At 37.6% G+C, this 18804-nt stretch overlaps 1 protein-coding gene across 4 annotated transcripts in view; it reads left to right on the forward strand.

Annotated features, from left to right (window-relative positions):
• LOC126259512 (protein SERAC1) overlaps positions 1–18804 on the forward strand; it is a 151979-nt gene that overhangs the window by 84751 nt on the left and 48424 nt on the right. For all 4 annotated transcript variants that reach the window (XR_007546527.1, XR_007546528.1, XM_049956368.1 and 1 more), the window contains exon 3: positions 6550–6680. Coding sequence is in view for 2 of the 4 variants with exons in the window: in XM_049956368.1 (XP_049812325.1) it covers positions 6550–6680 (131 nt within the window). In the remaining 2 variants the exon portion in view is untranslated. The remainder of the gene's footprint in view (positions 1–6549; positions 6681–18804) is intronic.

The raw sequence follows: 18804 nt of genomic DNA on the forward strand, positions 1-18804 counted from the left end.
GAATCCAAACTGATCTTCCCCAAGGTTGGCTTCTATTAGTTTTTCCATTCCTCTGTAAAGAATTCGTGTTAGTATTTTGCAGCTGTGACTTATTAAACTGATGGTTCGGTAATTTTCACATCTGTCAACACCTGCTTTCTTTGGGATTGGAATTATTATATTCTTCTTGAAGTCTGAGGGTATTTCGCCTGTTTCATACATCTTGCTCACCAGATGGTAGAGTTTTGTCAGGACTGGCTCTCCCAAGGCCGTCAGTAGTTCCAATGGAATGTTGTCTACTCCGGGGGCCTTGTTTCGACTCAGGTCTTTCAGTGCTCTGTCAAACTCTTCACGCAGTATCGTATCTCCCATTTCATCTTCATCTACATCCTCTTCCATTTCCATAATATTGTCCTCAAGTACATCGCCCTTGTATAGACCCTCTATATACTCCTTCCACCTTTCTTCTTTCCCTTCCTTGCTTAGAACTGGGTTTCCATCTGAGCTCTTGATATTCATACAAGTCGTTCTCTTATCTCCAAAGGTCTCTTTAATTTTCCTTTAGGCAGTATCTATCTTACCCCTAGTGAGATAAGCCTCTACATCCTTACATTTGTCCTCTAGCCATCCCTGCTTAGCCATTTTGCACTTCCTGTCGATCTCATTTTTGAGACGTTTGTATTCCTTTTTGCCTGCTTCATTTACTGCATTTTTATATTTTCTCCTTTCATCAATTAAATTCAATATTTCTTCTGTTACCCAAGTATTTCTACTAGACCTCGTATTTTTACCTACTTGATCCTCTGCTGCTTTCACTACTTCATCCCTCAAAGCTACCCATTCTTCTTCTACTGTATTTCTTTGCCCCATTCCTGTCAATTGTTCCCTTATGCTCTCCCTGCAACTCTGTACAACCTCTGGTTCTTTCAGTTTATCCAGGTCCCATCTCATTAAATTCCCACCTTTTTGCAGTTTATTCAGTTTTAATCTACAGGTCATAATCAATAGATTGTGGTCAGAGTCCACATCTGCCTCTGGAAATGTCTTACAATTTAAAACCTGGTTCCTAAATCTCTGTCTTACCATTATATAATCTATCTGATACCTTTTAGTATCTCCAGGGTTCTTCCATGTATACAACCTTCTTTCATGATTCTTAAACAAAGTGTTAGCTATGATTAGGTTATGCTCTGTGCAAAATTTTACCAGGCGGCTTCCTCTTTCATTTCTTAGCCCCAATCCATATTCACCTACTATGTTTCCTTCTCTCCCTTTTCCTACACTCGAATTCCAGTCACCCATGACTATTAAATTTTCATCTCCCTTCACTATCTTAATAATTTCTTTTATTTCATCATATATGTCTTCAATTACTTCGTCATCTGCAGAGCTAGTTGGCATATAAACTTGTACTACTGTAGTAGGTGTGGGCTTCGTATCTATCTTGGCCACAATAATGCGTTCACTATGCTGTTTGTAGTAGCTTACCCGCATTCCTATGTTCCTATTCATTATTAAACCTACTCCTGCATTACCGCTATTTGATTTTGTGTTTATAACCCTGTAGTCACCTGACCAGAAGTCTTGTTCCTCCTGCCACCGAACTTCACTAATTCCCACTATATCTAACTTTAACCTATCCATTTCCCTTTTTAAATTTTCTAACCTACCTGCCCGATTAAGGGATCTGACATTCCACGCTCCGGCCCGTAGAACGCCAGTTTTCTTTCTCCTGATAACGACATCCTCTTGAGTAGTCCCCGCCCGGAGATCCGAATGGGGGACTATTTTACCTCCAGAATATTTTACCCAAGAGGACGCCATCATCATTTAATCATACAGTAAAGCTGCATGTCCTCGGGAAAAATTACGGCTGTAGTTTCCCCTTGCTTTCAGCCGTTCGCAGTACCAGCACAGCAAGGCCGTTTTGGTTATTGTTACAAGGCCAGATAAGTCAATCATCCAGACTGTTGCCCTTGCAACTACTGAAAAGGCTGCTGCCCCTCTTCAGGAACCACACGTTTGTCTGGCCTCTCAACAGATACCCCTCCGTTGTGGTTGCACCTACGGTACGGCTATCTGTATCGCTGAGGCACGCAAGCCTCCCCACCAACAGCAAGGTCCATGGTTCATGGGTGGGATTTTATTGTAAATGTTATTTACATAATCTTTAATATAGTTGGTGGCTTTTGCAATACAGTTGTTAACTTCAAGTTCTATTTTTGCTCAGAATTTGATTGTGGAAGCTTCAATATCCTGTTAATGGCTAAGCTAAAAATATGCCTTTTTATGTTGACTGGAATGGTTAGAAGGGAAATCTAAAATGACACCAGTGCAAGTATTCTTTTGAAAAGTTTCTATAGTATGTTTACCCTTTTCATTCATGATATTTATATCAAGGAAATTTATGAACCCTCCCATACCAATATGAACCATGAGTTTTATTTTCTCATGTAAACTACTGAACTATGTTACTATTGCATCTATGTCAGTACTACTTCCTCTTGTTAAGAAAGTGTGTCAGCAATGTATCTGCAGCACTAGAAAATTTTATGTCTCAATTCAAGATTTTCAAGGAAGAATTACTTTTCTAGATTATTAATGAAGATGTCAGCTAACAACTCAGGAGCAGTACTCCCCAAATTTAAGCCATCTTCATGTAGATAAATTTTATCATTAAACATGAAATAATTGTTTTTAAAACAAAGAAAAACTGTCAATAAATTCTGTGGTATTCCCTTTCACAAAATACCCTGATCTTTACATCATATCTTAATATAAGAAACCTAAAACCGGGAGAAGGCTTGAGATTAGATTTTGGGAGCTTGTGGCATCAGAGAGGAGGGTTATAGTTGAAAAACTAAATTTGACACAGGGCATGGTCTTCTTAATCCAACGTCGCAACTGATGCTGCTGCTAGAGGGGATAAGGGCAGGTTTTTGGACTGAGGAAATGAAGATATCTTGTTACCAGAGATCTCACCATGCCAACTTGCTCAACGACCAGATGGCAATGAGAAGCAAACTTTTGGAAAGACACCTAGTTAACAAAAATAAGGAACTTTCAGAGGTTCAAAGAAGGACACACAACTGCATCATAAGTATAGCACAGTGTGGTGGTGTGTGTTGTTGTTGTTGTGGTCTTCAGTCCAAAGACTGGTTTGATGCACTTCTCCATGCTACACTATCCTGTGCAAGCCTCTTCATCTCTGAATAACTACTGCAACCTACATCCTTCTGAATCAGCTTACTGTGTTCATCTCTTGGTCTCCCTCTATGATTTTTAACTCCTCACCCCCCATTTCCCTTTAATACTAAATTGCTGACCCCTTGATGCCTCAGAATGTGTCCTGTCAACTGATACCTTCTTCTAGCCAATTTGTGCCACAAATTTCTTTTCCCCAGTTCTATTCAGTACCTCCTAATTAGCTATGTGGTCTACCCATCTAATCTTCAGCATTCTTCTGCAGCACCACATTTCAAAAGCTTCTATTCTCTTCTTGTCTAAACTGTTCATCATCCATGTTTCACTTCCATAGATGGCTACAATCCATACAAATACTTCCAAAAAAGACTTCCTATTACTTAAATCTATATTCAATATTAAAAAATTTCTTTTCTTCAGAAATGCTTTTCTTGCCATTCCCAGCCTACACTTTATTTCCTCTCTACTTCGGCCATCATCACTTATTTTGCTGCCCTCATAGCAGAACTCATCTACTACTTTAAGTATCTTATTTCCTACTCTAATTCCCTCAGCATGACCTGATTTAATTCAATTACATTACACTATTCTTTTTGCTATTGTTGACTTTCATCGCATACTCATCTTTCAAGATGCTGTCCATTCTGTTCAACTGCTCTTCCAAGTCCTTTGCTGTCTCTGACAGAATTACAATGTCACCAGCAAATCTCAAAGATTTTATTTCTTCTCTCTGAACTTTAATTCCTTCTTCAGGTTTTTCTTTGGTTTCCTTTTTTGCTTGCTCAAAGTACAGACTGAATAACATCAGGGATAAGCTAGAACCCTGTCTCACTGCCTTTTCAATCACTGCTTCCTTTTTGTAACCTTCGACTCTTGTAACTGCCATCTGATTTCTGTACAACTAGTAAATAGCCTCTCACTTCACACATTTTATCCCTGCTATCTTCAGAATTTCAGCCAACAAAGTCAAAAGCTTTCTCAAAGTCTACAAATGCTACAAATGTAGGTTTGCCTTTCCTTAGTCTACCTTCTAAGGTAAGTTGTAGGGTCTGTATTGATCTTCCAGCTTTCTCTTCCCGCTTAGGATTGGTTTTCCATCTGAGCTCTTGATGTCCACACAGATGTTTTCCTTTTCTCCATACACCTCCTTAATTTTCCTGTAGTCAGTATCTATCTTTAGCCTGTGGTTTATGCTTCTAAATCCTTATATTTGTTCTCTAGCCATTCTTGCTTAGCCATTTTGTACTTCCTGTGTCTCCTTTTTTAGGCATTTGTACTCCCTTTCGCCTGCTTCATTTGCTACATTTTTATATTTCCTCCTTTCATCAATTAAATTCAGAATCTCCTGTGTTATCCTTGTATAGATCCTCTATATACTCCTTTCAAATTTCCCTTCTTTGCTTAGGACTGGTTTACCATCTGAGCAGTTGATACCCATACACCTGCTTCTGTTTTCACTAAAGGCCTCTTTAATTTCCCTGCAGACAATATCTATCTTTCCCTTAGTGAAATACGTTTCTAAATCCTTACATTTGTCCTATAGCCATTTCTGCTTAGCCATTTTGCACTTCTTGTTATCTCATTTTTTAAACATTTGTATTCCCTTTCCCCTGCTACATTTGCTGCACTATTAAATGTTCTCCTTTCATTAACTAAATTCATTATCTCTTGTGTTATCCAAGGAATTCTACTAGGCTTTGTCTTTTTACCTATTTGATCCTCTGCTGTCTTCACTATTTCATCTCTTAAAGCTACCCATTCATCTTCTACTGTACTCCTTTTCCCTGTTCTAGTCAACCATTGTATAATTCTTCCTCTGAAGCTCTCAACAACATCTTGTTCTTTCAACTTATCCAGGTCCTATCTCTTTAATTTTAATCTACAATTCATAACCAATAAATTGTGATCAGAGTCCACATCTGCCCCTGGAAAAGTCTTACAGTTCAAAGTCAGGTTCATAAATCTGTGTCGTAACATTACATAATCAGTCTGAAACCTTCTGTTGTCTTCAGGTCTCTTCCACAAATACAAACTTCTTTTATGATTCTTCTACCAGGTGGCTTCCTCTTTCATTCCTTTCCCCCCGTCCATATTCACCAGCTATTTTTCCTTCTCTTCCTTTTCCTGCTATCGAATTCCAGTCCTCTACCACAATAAAATTTTGTCTTGCTTAACTATCTGAATAATTTATCTCACGCCCTTCATCATGTGCTGTGCAAGTTGGTATATAAAATTGTGCTACTGTGGTGAGTGTGAGCTTCATGTCTATCTTGGCTATGGTAGTGCATTCACTATGCCATTTATGGTAGCTTACCCACATTCCTATTGTCTTATTCATCATTGAACCTACTCATGCATTACTCATATTTGGTTTTGTATTTATAACCCTGTATTCACCCGACCAGATGTCATGTTCCTCCTGCCATGAACCTTCAGTAATCCTCACTGTATCTAACTTCAATTTATCCATTTCCATTTTTAAATTTTTAACTGACCTGCCTGATTAAGGGATCTAACATTCCACACTTCAATCCCTAGAACGCATTCTGTTTCTCCTGATGATGACATCCTCCTGAGTAGTCCCCTCCCAGAGATCCAAATTGGGTACTATTTCACCTCTGGAATATTTTACCCAAGAGGACGCCATCATCATTTAACCACACAGTAGAGCTACATGTCCTCGGGAAAAATTACAGCTGTACTTTCGCCTTGCTTTTAACCGTTCATAGTACAAGGGCAGCAAGGCCATTTTAGTTGATGTTACGAGGCCAGTTCAGACAATCATCCAGACTGTTGCCTCTGCAACTACTGAAAAGGCTGCTGCTCATCTTCAGTAGCCACAAATAAGATTATACCTCTTAAAGAGTAGATTATCATGTAAGTTTTTTAAATTCAATCAGTAATTATGTGAAACACTGAAAATTAAATTTTTGTTGCCCCTGGAAGCCATTATACAGACGACCAACAAATAGCATTGGATTCTGGGATGTTGCTTCACAATACACGTTTTTAGATATATTTTGTCAGTTGGAAAATTAGTCTCTTAAAAGTATATTTGCCCTATGGTACTCAACATTCTTCAGAAACAGTCATCTTGATTAAGAACAACTACCATAACAGGTAAATATAGGTTGCATGCTTCCACTTGACTGTAAATTCTTCCTGTTTATAAAAAAAGGCGGGGAGGGGGGTGGGCAAGATTTAAGAGAAGTGAGTTACTATGATGATGACTTATAATAATCAAATGAGTGGCAATTATACATGACTTGCTATTTCTGGTTAACCTTCTTATTAAACACAATTATAATTATTTGTGCCACAACACAGCTTTAGCAATTTATTAATGTTGATTAAACATTGTTACAGGCGAGTGCAGGTTGTGACATCGTGTATTTCAGTGGCTGCTCAAGTTTTGTTGCCACACCTGCTTGCTGCATGTCGAGCACTACACAACCTGATTGTTTCAATCTTAAAGCGCCAGCTATTCTCTCTTCCAGGTCTGATATAACTAGTAGTTTATTAATTTATATATGTACTTAATGTGACTATATTGTGTAATAATTTGAGTTTTCTGTATGTATAGATCTGCCATGGGTGTGTGTATTTAGCTGTGTGTGTGTGTGTGTGTGTGTGTGTGTGTGTGTGTGTGTGTGTGTGTGTGTGTGTATGTCAGTCACGTACAACAGAAAAAGAGTGATAGCCCAAAAAGTGACAGTAAAGTGGGTATTTTTGTGCCAGACATAAGTCAGCTGTATGTGAGTGGCTGTCCTTTCTCACTGTTGTTATTTAGAATTCATACCTAAGTACACTCATCAAGTGTACATAGAGCTTCCTATTGTAGTCTAAATTATGAGGCAAGACACGTATAACGCAAACTTTACAGAATGAAATCTAGAGTAAATGTGGCCTTTTCTATGCTTGAAATGTAACCAACAGAACCTAAGTAGTCACACTGTTTGTAATTAATAAAATAACAAAGAACTGGAAATAAAGGACACAGACTACCTTAGCTCAAAATGTTACATGCCAAGTGTGATGAAACAAGTCCAACATGTTGCGCAGATAAAATGGTTCAAATGGCTCTGAGCACTATGGGACTTAACTTCTCAGGTCATCAGTCCCCTAGAACTTAGAACTACTTAAACCTAACTAACCTAAGGACATCACGCACATCCATGCCCGAGGCAGGATTCAAACCTGCGACCGTAGTGGTCATGCGGTTCCAGACTGTAGTGCCTAGAACCACTCGGCCACTCCGTCCGGCTGCGCAGATAATGGGTATAAGTTAGTAAATGTAAAAACAATGAAATACAAAGAATTTAAGGCCCAACTTAGCACAAATTTCAGTGTAGAAAATGTTTGTCAGCTTTGTATGGCACAAGCAGCATTAATACAGAAATTTATACCCCATGCAGTAACAGAGAACTTATGCTGATGTATGATAGTGTTGCTGCGGGAATAACAAAAGAAATTAGGAGAGATTACTACTCACCACATGTAGGAAGCATTGAGCAAGAAACAGACACATATAAAAGTAAGCTATTGAACCAAGTTCTTCATTAGATGTAGCAAAAAACACATGCATGCATAGCTCATACACAAATGGCCACTGTCATCTCCAGGTACTGAGGTCTGGCTGTGGTGAGTAGCTGTCTCATACTGACAGTGTCTATGAGCTCAGCATAACCCAGTTCTTCCCCGAAGGCTGCACTCGCGTGTCATGGGTATTTGGAGAGAAGGACTGAGAGCTGTAACAAGCCTCCTAAGAACATCTCAAACTTATTCTGTAGGATTTTGATTGAATAATTAGGTTGGCCACTTCATACAATGAATTGTTTATTGTTTCTGATACTTGTCCATGAGATAAGCACTGAATGATCACACAGTCATTCATTCATTCATTTATCATGTTCCATAGATCCACTCCAGAAGGAAAACCTTCAGGAATGTGGAAAGAGTCAAGATATACATTAACATGAGACAAAGACATCATAGAAACTTCATCTGTACACTGTAGTAATAATAAATCCCTTCATGGTTCAAATGGCTCTGAGCACTATGGGACTTAACATCTTAGGTCATCAGTCCCCTAGAACTTAGAACTATTTAAACCTAACTAACCTAAGGACATCACACACATCCATGCCCGAGGCAGGATTCGAACCTGTGACCGTAGCAGTCGCGCGGTTCCGGACTGACGCGCCTAGAACCGCTCGACCACCATAGCCGCCAAACCCCTTCATGCTTTTCACACTTAAATCATCTAAATTTAATTGGGCAAATTAAAAGAAATCTGTTACATTGATAAAAAGCTGCTACCCCTCTCAGTTTTATCATATAGCTGCTGTTTACCTGCTACTAGTAGCTTAATGTTTACTTGATTACAATAGTATTTAAGAAAAAAAATTTATGCCTATAAATACTGGGTCCTATTTATAATACATTATTACTTGACATACAGCTTTATAACAAGCACACAGATTTTTAGTTTGTGGAAAGAGTGGAATGAGATATGTTTTAATTTTCTTTTGAATGTGTAAGAATTCCCAATTTCTTCCTTTACGTTGGATGGGAGCTTGTTGGTTATCTTACTATCAGAGTATGTATTTACATTCTGAACTCTGGACAAGGAGGCAAAGTCTATACGAAAATTATATTTATGCCTTGTATTGTGCGTGTCATCTCTACAGACCCCCACTCCCACAGTTTCACATGAAGAGACATGGAGATCCATGTGTTCTACTTAGTAAATTAACAGAAACCAATGCACATGCTAAGAGTACTACCTTTTTGTTAATATTATGAGACTACACTGCAACTCAGCAGCAGAATGAACTAGACACAGTTTCAAACCTGTCACAAATTGATTACATTAGCTTGACAAGCAAATGTGTATTACTGTAGCTAATAATAGCTGCATTAATGTTACTTTCATTTTTCCTTCTGTCACTAAGGTTCATTCATATCCTAACTTAGCTGTACTTCCAAACTTAGCACATTTAGTGAATCTTACAAACCAAGAAAAATCTGTTACAGAAGTCTTAAATTCAAAGACGTGAAGTAAAACAGCACTCAGCAGAGTCAACAGAAGTGTATGAAGTAACAGTTAAGGAAAAGCTCACAACACAGGTCATGATGTGCACGGAGGAAGGGACAAGACAATGAAGGCAAGATCACATGTAGTGTTGTGAAGTCAAATTATATACAATCAACTGTGATACAGAAAAGCTCAAATATTTAAAGTATATAGTTAAAGGACATATTAAAATTACAAGATTAAAGTATTATCAAATAAAATTACAGTAAATAAAGGCAGAAAATGAAATTTAAAAAATGAAGAACATGAGGCAGTGAGTTAGAGAACAGGTAGTAGAGAAGTGGGCCAGTGCAAAAGAATTGGCCAGGTTAGTAAACAAGTGTGCAGATAATAAAACTGTGCTGACATAGCACATAAAAAAAGATTTGGCTGAAAAGAGGTAGTGTGGTTAGGAAAACATATGCAAGAAAAAATCTAAAAGTAATTTCCATAATTATCAGTGTGGATAGATTAGTGTTTACCCATAATTTGTTGTTAGTATACTTTACAAAAGTAGCCTTCTGTGGATTCTCCTACCAGTTAGTGTACAATTTGACTCATTTCACATACCAGAAGCCACTCCTTTATGATGCATTTTTTGGATCAGGCTACGTTAATGAATGAAGGAATTTTTTTCCTCATTTTAAACCAATCTGACGTGAATAAACAATGAATATTGGAGAATCTTTACAATGTTAATGTAGCTGGCTCAGTAGCCCATGATATGGATGTAGTTGGTTTGAATCCTGGTGGCAGCACCAGTATTTGGCCAACAAGGGGCGTAGAGATGGTTGATTCATGTCTTTCTTCCCAACCTCCCTCTTCAACCACTCATCTGCAGCCTTTAGCTGATTTATCTAAAACTAAGTGTTTTGTAACTTTACATATCTTAATAACAGCTGTCTATACAAGGTCTTTCAAAAAATTCTGGAACATCCATAATTTCGAACTAGTGGTGTGTTGGAGCAAAATGCAGTTGGCATCCCTGCATTTGCCTGTGTTTAATGTGTAACTGCCAGAAGTTTCATTGTTGTATGTCTATTAATTATTGTTCAGTGCTGTATTGAGTAGAACATAGTATCACACAGTTTGTGAATTCAAGCTGGCAGAGTTAGAGAATACATTAAATTTTGCATGAAACTCAAGAAAACCTTTACAAAGGTACACCAAATGATGTCTACGGTGCTTAGTGCTTAAGCCATACTTGGTGTTATGAATGAGGTATATACGAATGGTTCACACAGTATAAAAATGGCCAGACGGAAGTTAAAATCGACCCTTGTTCAGGACGCCCCACGTCTACCGACGACACTCATGTCACGAACATCAAAGAAATTCTGCACGCCAATCAAAGATTGACTATCTGAAAGGTTGCAGAAGAATGTAACATTTCAGTTGGACCATGTCATGAAATCCTGACCCAGCATCTTGGAATGCATCGTGTTGCTGCCAACTTTGTCCCACAGCTCATGAGTCAAGACCAGAAAGACAATCTGTGAAGAGCTTTTGGATTGCACAAATGAGAATGAGATGTTCTTAAGAGAATGGTAACTGGTGGTGCGACATGGGTCTATGGTTGTGATCTTGAGACTAAGGTTCAGTCTTCATAGTGGGTCAGGAACGGTTCTCCAAAACCAAAAAGCTTGTCAGTTCAGGTCAAATGTCAAAGCCATGCCGACAGTTTTCTTTGACTTTGAAGGATAGGTTCATATTGAATTCATGCCACAGCGACAAACTGTTAATCGATGGTACTATCGGGATCTGCTGCGATGCCTGCAAAGCAAACAGCCTGAAATGTAGTAAAACAATTCAAGGCTCTTGCATCACGATAATCCACCCGCACGTTCATCCCTGTTGGTGCATGGCTATTGCACAAAAAACAAAATGCCTGTACTGACTCCTCCTCTATACTCTCCAGACCTGGCCCCTGTAGATGTCTTTTTTTAATTCCAAAGTTGAAAACCCTGTTGAAAGGATGAAGATTTACAATTATAGATGAGACAAAAGGAAATTCGCAGACAGCACTTCTCATGATCCACCAACCTGTGTACCAAGACTGCTACCAGAAGTGGAAACAGCATTGGGAGCAGTGTGTCAGTTGTGGGGGAGAGTATTTCAAAGGAGACCATGCACAATTAGTTAAAGGTAAGTGCAGACAAATTTTTGTGGACCAAGTTCCAAATTTTTTTGAACAGACCTCGTATATTGGAAGGTTCAAATTTGTTTAATATTTATGTACATTTATGGAAAGAGGATAAGTAACCAAAAACTTCTATGAAGAGATATGGGATTTGTACTGAAGAGATTAGAACAGTTCAGAGCAAAAATTTCTAGCTGTCATGCTAGTGATAGTGACTTGATTGACGCCAAGCTTTCCATAGCTAATAAAATGTTTGAGTCACTGATAGTCTAATAGCCTCTATCTAGGCATTTCGAGTAATGTCTGTGCTTTATAGACATTGGACAAAAACAAGCCACATGTTTCCAAGCAAATAAATCTGCCAATATAGGGAAAAGTTAACCTGAATTTGCATCCCTGAGTCCGATCATCATTTGTCTAAAATGACAGTTTTTTTGGTGCTTACTCTTCCAACAAGGAGCAGAATACCCGCCTTTGTCACAGAAATTGTCTTGCCTTTCAGTTTAAAGTGCTGACCTTGTTCATGTTGAAGTAACCACAGACATTATTTCTTATGAAGTAAGATTCTGATCTCTCTTCCACAGTATGGTATTAGACTCAGTACCTAGTGACAGTAGAAAGATTCAACCACAGCTAATCACATAACTGTTTAAACTAAAAATTCTCAACCTTTAAGTTACTTTGAACACCAAGGTAAGACTCATCAAAAGTCAAGTTTTTGTAACAGTAAATAAGACTTCTGTCACATTTGATTAAATATTTAGCATCAGACAAACTATTTTGCCAAACAAGTTACATTTGTGAATTTCATAACTGAAGTCTTTTGTAAACTGAATAGTTCAAGTTACATTAATAGTATGAGAGTAAACAAGTGTGAAAACTGCAGCAGATTCTCCAGGACTGGATACAAGTGTTAAAACACACACCCATTATTTCTTAATGTAGTCCAATTGCAGAAATTTTTGTCTACTCATTGGTGGGACAAACGCATGTCATATAGCAGCTGTGCTGCCAATAAAGTGGAACAAACATTCCATATGGGTATGTAAATTCAGCAATTGTCTGTTCCATTAATGGCCACAGGCCAACAGTGATTAACTTGCAGTTGACCACAAAGCCATTGACTTCAACAGGTGCTTCATTACCCCTGCCATTTGGATCTTACAAGGCAAAATAAGTTATTATTCTTTCTAAAATTTGATTTTGTCTGGCATACAGTGGTTTGTACTGCTAGTAATGGTTTCAGTTGCAGCTCATTTACTCTGCAGATCTATCTTGTCAAGTCATCTACCATAGAAAAAGCCAAGTGAAAATATACTATTGTGATCAGGCCGAGTAATGACAGTTACATCTTTCTAGAAATGTTTTGAATGTAGACTATGCCTCATGTGATGTTATCATATGGAATAATACAGGCCCTTGTGTGGTGTTTCCTGATGCTCTTCATTAGTAATTTCACAAGAACCTCCACCCAAGACTAATCTCACTGCTTGAAGACTGGTGCACTCTTCACATATGTGTAACGAGCATTTTCAAAGCAGCAACTGATATCAGCCTCAACTGCATAATTGATACTGCTGCCTCTGCCTCCAGTTCATATATGATCTTTATCTATGTATGTGCCCAGAGAGACAAAATCACTCATAACATGGATGAGCCTTGCATTTGACTCAAAAATATTAGGTATCCCTTATTCACTATGCAACATGTTTTGTACCAATTTTCGTATAACCTTATCTATTGTTACTGCTTTGCAGAAAAATGAATTTGTGAAAAAGTAATTAGCAACCTTAACTTCAACTTTTCCCTATATTGTCAGATTTATTTGGTTGGAATCATGTAGCATATTTTTGTCCAGTGTCTATAAAGCACAGACATTAATGGAGACATCTAGATAGAGGCTATTACACTCTCAGTGACTCTCAAACTTTTTATTAGCTCTGGAAAGCTTGGCATTAATCAATTCATCTGACTTACCAATAGCATGACAGCTGGAAATTTTTGCTCTGAACTGTTCTAATCCCTTAAATACAAATCCCAAATCTCCTCATAGAAGTTTCCAGTTACTTATCCTCTTTTCATAAATGTGCAGTGGTGTTTGCAGTCATTACATAGCTGACATGAGTAATATCGCTGTTCAAGTAAAATATCATACTTGACTGTCAGTTACGTAAATCATTCATGCAGCATACTCACTGAAATAGCAGGAACATTTTGCGTATTGAAGAGATCAAACTATTGGCTGATGCATCACGTGCCTTATACAGACATTGTCATTGGTATAAATATTGGATTAATTGTTTCCCTTATCCACGAACATTTGTTCTTTGAGAAGATATGTGTATTCTGTAGGCCTTGCTGAGAAAGCATTTGAATAGTTCGAATGAAAATGTTTTTCTAGGAATGCCAGCCATTTGTGAACAGAGAAGACTTATGATGAGATTCTGTATCATCATTGGTTGTCATTCTTTGTGGTTAAGCATTCAGTGATGCTAATCTGTTGTAAAAGGCCATTTCATAAATAATGCACACTAATATTTTTTTTACTTATATGTTAATTTATTTATTTTTCGAATATCTATTTACAGTACTTCAATATAGTCTTCCAGCTTCTCCATGACTGAATCCAAAAGCCTCAGAAGCTGTGTTATTCCATCCAGTACACATGATTTTGTCTAGCATATAGTGGTTTGTACTGCAACTAACAGTTTCAGTTGCAGCTGAATTTACTGTCCATCTGTTGAGTGGCTCGTATAATGGTGGTAGAAAGCTCTTCCAGAGAAAGATAACAACATCCACACATAGGTTTTTCCGGCTTTGGGAACGAGTTGAAGTCTGGTAGACTCACGTCTGGACTGTAGGGAGGATGCAGCAACATTTCCCATCCATATTTGTGCAGTTCCTGGGCTACAAAATTGCTGATATGCAGGCGAGCTTTGTCGTGAAGAATAAGTGGCCCAGCCTCAAGCAACTGAGGTCAGGTTTTGAGCATTTTTATGTGCAGATTTTGCATGAAGTTATGATAATGCACTGCTGTGACACTTGTTCCACATGGGACTCTATCTGTTGTGATGATTCATTCTTGATTATCAAAAGTGAAAATCATCATTTGCTTGAGCTTTGATCGAGTGTGTGATTTTTTTTTTTTTTACGTGGAGAAACTGAAGCTCTTCTCTCAGTGAACTGTGATTTCAAAACTGGTTCAAAGTCCCTAACCCATGTTGCATCGATAGCAAATAATTCGACACAAGAATCCCTGACCTTCAAGCTCAAATTGCGGTTTGAGCAAGGTTGCAATGTTCAGGCATTTCTGCCTCTCTTCAGCAATCAGTGTGGTACACACCTTGCAGAAAATTTTCTCTTCTCCTAATCATTTGTTGAAATATGGAATAATGATGTTAGGGGAATTCACATGGCTTCAGAGTGTTCACATGTCACACTGTGATCTTCTTCGAATGCTTTTGCCACAAGTTTCACAGTTCTTTCATCTGTTGACATTTTTGGCCAACCAGATCTTGGATTATCTTCTATGCTCATATGACCACCATGAAAATGATTAACCTAATGTAGAACTGTATTATGATCCACTGTAAACTCACCACAAATTTCACTAAAAGCACCAAGGATTTCTGTTAGGTTTCTACCGTGTAAAGTTTTGATCATGCTGTATGACCTTTGGTCTGCAACAGTCAGTTATCAAGACTCCTGCAGTGTCCATTTCTACTCGTGCCAATTTTATGTTGGAATACATAGCAAAATAAATAAATAAAAACATATGCTTCTTCCTCAAGCTCCCAACTATATCTGACATAATTTTCATTCTTGTTGCATCAAACAATCCACAGTAATACCAACATGTGCATCACTTATGAAATGTACCTTATACACTGACCTAAGACATACAAGTGTGTATATTAAACTGAAACAAAACAAGATTATGTGAAGTGCTCAATAAAGATAATGCCTTATTAAATTACAATTGAAACATAATTCTTTAAATTACAATTGGTACATAATTCTTATATACTGGGAATTATCTTCAACAAGATCCACAACAAAAAGCAGGAAAAAACAGGGATGTCATGAGAATGTAGTTTTGTTTATTTGTAGCCCAGAAATTTTATACAGTGTAAGCACAAAGTTATCGGGATGATGATGTTGTTGTTGTTGTTGTTGTTGTTGTTGTGGTCTTCAGTCCTGAGACTGGTTTGATGCAGCTCTCCATGCTACTCTATCCTGTGCAAGCTTCTTCATCTCCCAGTACCTACTGCAACCTACATCCTTCTGAATCTGCTTAGTGTATTGATCTCTTGGTCTCCCTCTACGATTTTTACCCTCCACGCTGCCCTCCAATGCTAAATTTGTGATCCCTTGATGCCTCAAAACATGTCCTACCAACCGATCCCTTCTTCTAGTCAAGTTGTGCCACAAACTTCTCTTCTCCCCAATCCTATTCAATACCTCCTCATTAGTTACGTGATCTACCCACCTTATCTTCAGCATTCTTCTGTAGCACCACATTTCGAAAGCTTCTATTCTCTTCTTGTCCACACTAGTTATCATCCATGTTTCACTTCCATACATGGCTACACTCCATACAAATACTTTCAGAAACGACTTCCTGACAGTTAAATCTATAATCGATGTTAACAAATTTCTCTTCTTCAGAAACGATTTCCTTGCCATTGCCAGTCTACATTTTATATCCTCTCTACTTCGACCATCATCAGTTATTTTGCTCCCTAAATAGCAAAACTCCTTTACTACTTTAAGTGTCTCATTTCCTAATCTAATCCCCTCAGCATCACCCGATTTAATTTGACTACATTCCATTATCCTCGTTTTGCTTTTGTTGATGTTCATCTTATATCCTCCTTTCAAGACACTGTCCATTCCGTTCAACTGCTCTTCCAAGTCCTTTGCTGTCTCTGACAGAATTACAATGTCATCGGCGAACCTCAAAGTTTTTACTTCTTCTCCATTAATTTTAACACCTACTCCGAATTTTTCTTTTGTTTCCTTTACTGCTTGCTCAATATACAGATTGAATAACATCGGGGAGAGGCTACAACCCTGTCTCACTCCTTTCCCAACCACTGCTTCCCTTTCATGCCCCTCGACTCTTATAACTGGCATCTGGTTTCTGTACAAATTGTAAATAGCCTTTCGCTCCCTGTATTTTACCCCTGCCACCTTCAGAATTTGGAAGAGAGTATAAATGTTAAATTCATTTTCACATATTACATTTGCGAACAACCAAAGGTTTTAAATAACTGCAGCAGTAACCCTAACATTTGTCTTAAAAAGTAAATAAACTAAAGTACACATGAAAATTCAGCACACATGTTGTGCCATATACAACAGCAGCCAAGATACAGAGTAAATGATACATAGCCGACAGATGTGTATAGTGTTGCAGAACTTTTTAACAAACATTTTATAACTGTTACTGACGACATGGGGTTGTCAGGTTCTGTAGATGCTGCTACGGAATACCTCAGACCAGACATTTCAAGTAACTTCCATAATATGAATTTGACCCTCACTACCCCAGCAAAAATAATATCCATCATAAAATCATTAAAATCAAAAACATCTAGTGGGTATGATGAAATATCAACAAAGTTAATTAAAGAATGTGATTCTGAGTTAAGTAACGTATTAAGCTATCTGTGTAACCAGTCATTTATCAGTGGAATATTTACTGAATGGTTGAAATATGATGAAGTTAAGCCACTGGTTAAGAAGAGAGATAAAGAAATAGCATAAAATTTCTGTCCAATTTCACTTTTGCCAGCATTCTCAAAAATTTTAGAAAAGGTAATGTACGATCAGCTTTATAACCGTCTTATCACAAATAACATACTGTCAAAGTCGCAGTTCGGATTTCTAAAGGGTTCTGATATTGAGAGCGCTATCTATACTTACAGTGAAAATGTACTTAATTCATTAGATAAAACATTGCAGGCAACTGGTATATTTTGTGATCTGTCAAAGGCATCTGACTGTGTAAATCACAATATCCTTTTAAGTAAATTAGAATATTATGGTGTAACAGGAAATGCTGCAAAATGGTTCAAATATTATGTCTCTGGCAGGAAACAAAGGGTGTTGTTAGAGAAGAGACATGTATTAAGTTATCAGGCATCATCCAGCTGGGAACTAATCACTTGTGGGGTCCCGCAAGGTTCCATCTTAGGGCCCTTACTTTTTCTTGTGTATATCAATTACATTTCTTCAGTAACATTGCCAGATGTCAAGTTTGTTTTGTTTGATGATGATAAAAACATTGCAATAAATATCAAATCAAGTGTAGTCTTAGAAAGATCAGCTAATAAAATATTTATGGACATTAATCACTGGTTCCTAGCCAATTCTTTGTCACTAAACTTTGAAAAAACACACTACATGCAGTTCAGAACTTGTAAGGGGTGTCCCACGAGTATATGCCTAACATACGATGACAAGCAGATAGAAGATGTGGACAGTGTTAAATTCTTGGGATTACAGCTTGATAATAAATTCAACTGGGAGGAGCACACCACAGAACTGCTGAAGCGTCTTAAGAAATCCCTATTTGCAATGCGAATTGTGTCAGACATAGGGGATAAATGAAAAAGCTGGCATACTATGCTTACTTTCATTGCATAATGTCATATGGGATTATCTTTTGAGGCAATTCATCAAGCCAAGCTAAAGTTTTCCGGGTACAGAAACGTGCAGTAAGAGTTATATGTGGTGTGAACTCAAGAACATCTTGCAGAAGCCTGTTTAGGGAACTAGGGATACTAACTACTGCTTCCCAATATATTTATTCCTTAATGAAATTTGTCATTAAAAATATATCACTTTTTCAAACCAACAGCTCAATTCATGGTATCAATACTAAAAATAGGAATAATCTTCACAAGGATTTAAAGTCACTAAGTCTTGCACAAAAAGGTATGCATTATTCAGGAACACACATTTTCAATAACTTACCAGCAGCCATAAAAAGCTTAACAACCAATGAAATTCAGTTTAAGAGAAGCCTAAAGGATTTATTGGTGTATATATAACTTCTGCACAATTTCAGTGAAGTAATGTGTTCATTGTAAATAACTGTGTGGACAATTTCAGTGCAGTAATGTGTTCATTCATTGTAAATAACTGTGTGTGTGTGTGTGTGTGTGTGTGTGTGTGTGTGTGTGTGTGTGTCATAAATAAATAAAAAACCTATTTATTTTAAATTCAGTGCATTAGTATTTGTAAAATGATTCTTTCATATAGCGTTCATTAAAAAATTATGACCATGCCGCTTGGGACCTGTGGAATGGTACATTAGCTTATTTGTTTGAGTTGTAAATATTTTTCATGTATTGTTGCTTTCTGACATGTTCTACATCCTGGAGGACCTCCTCACTAA

Source organism: Schistocerca nitens, chromosome 1 (genome assembly GCF_023898315.1).
Source record: "Schistocerca nitens isolate TAMUIC-IGC-003100 chromosome 1, iqSchNite1.1, whole genome shotgun sequence".
NCBI lineage: Eukaryota > Metazoa > Arthropoda > Insecta > Orthoptera > Acrididae > Schistocerca > Schistocerca nitens.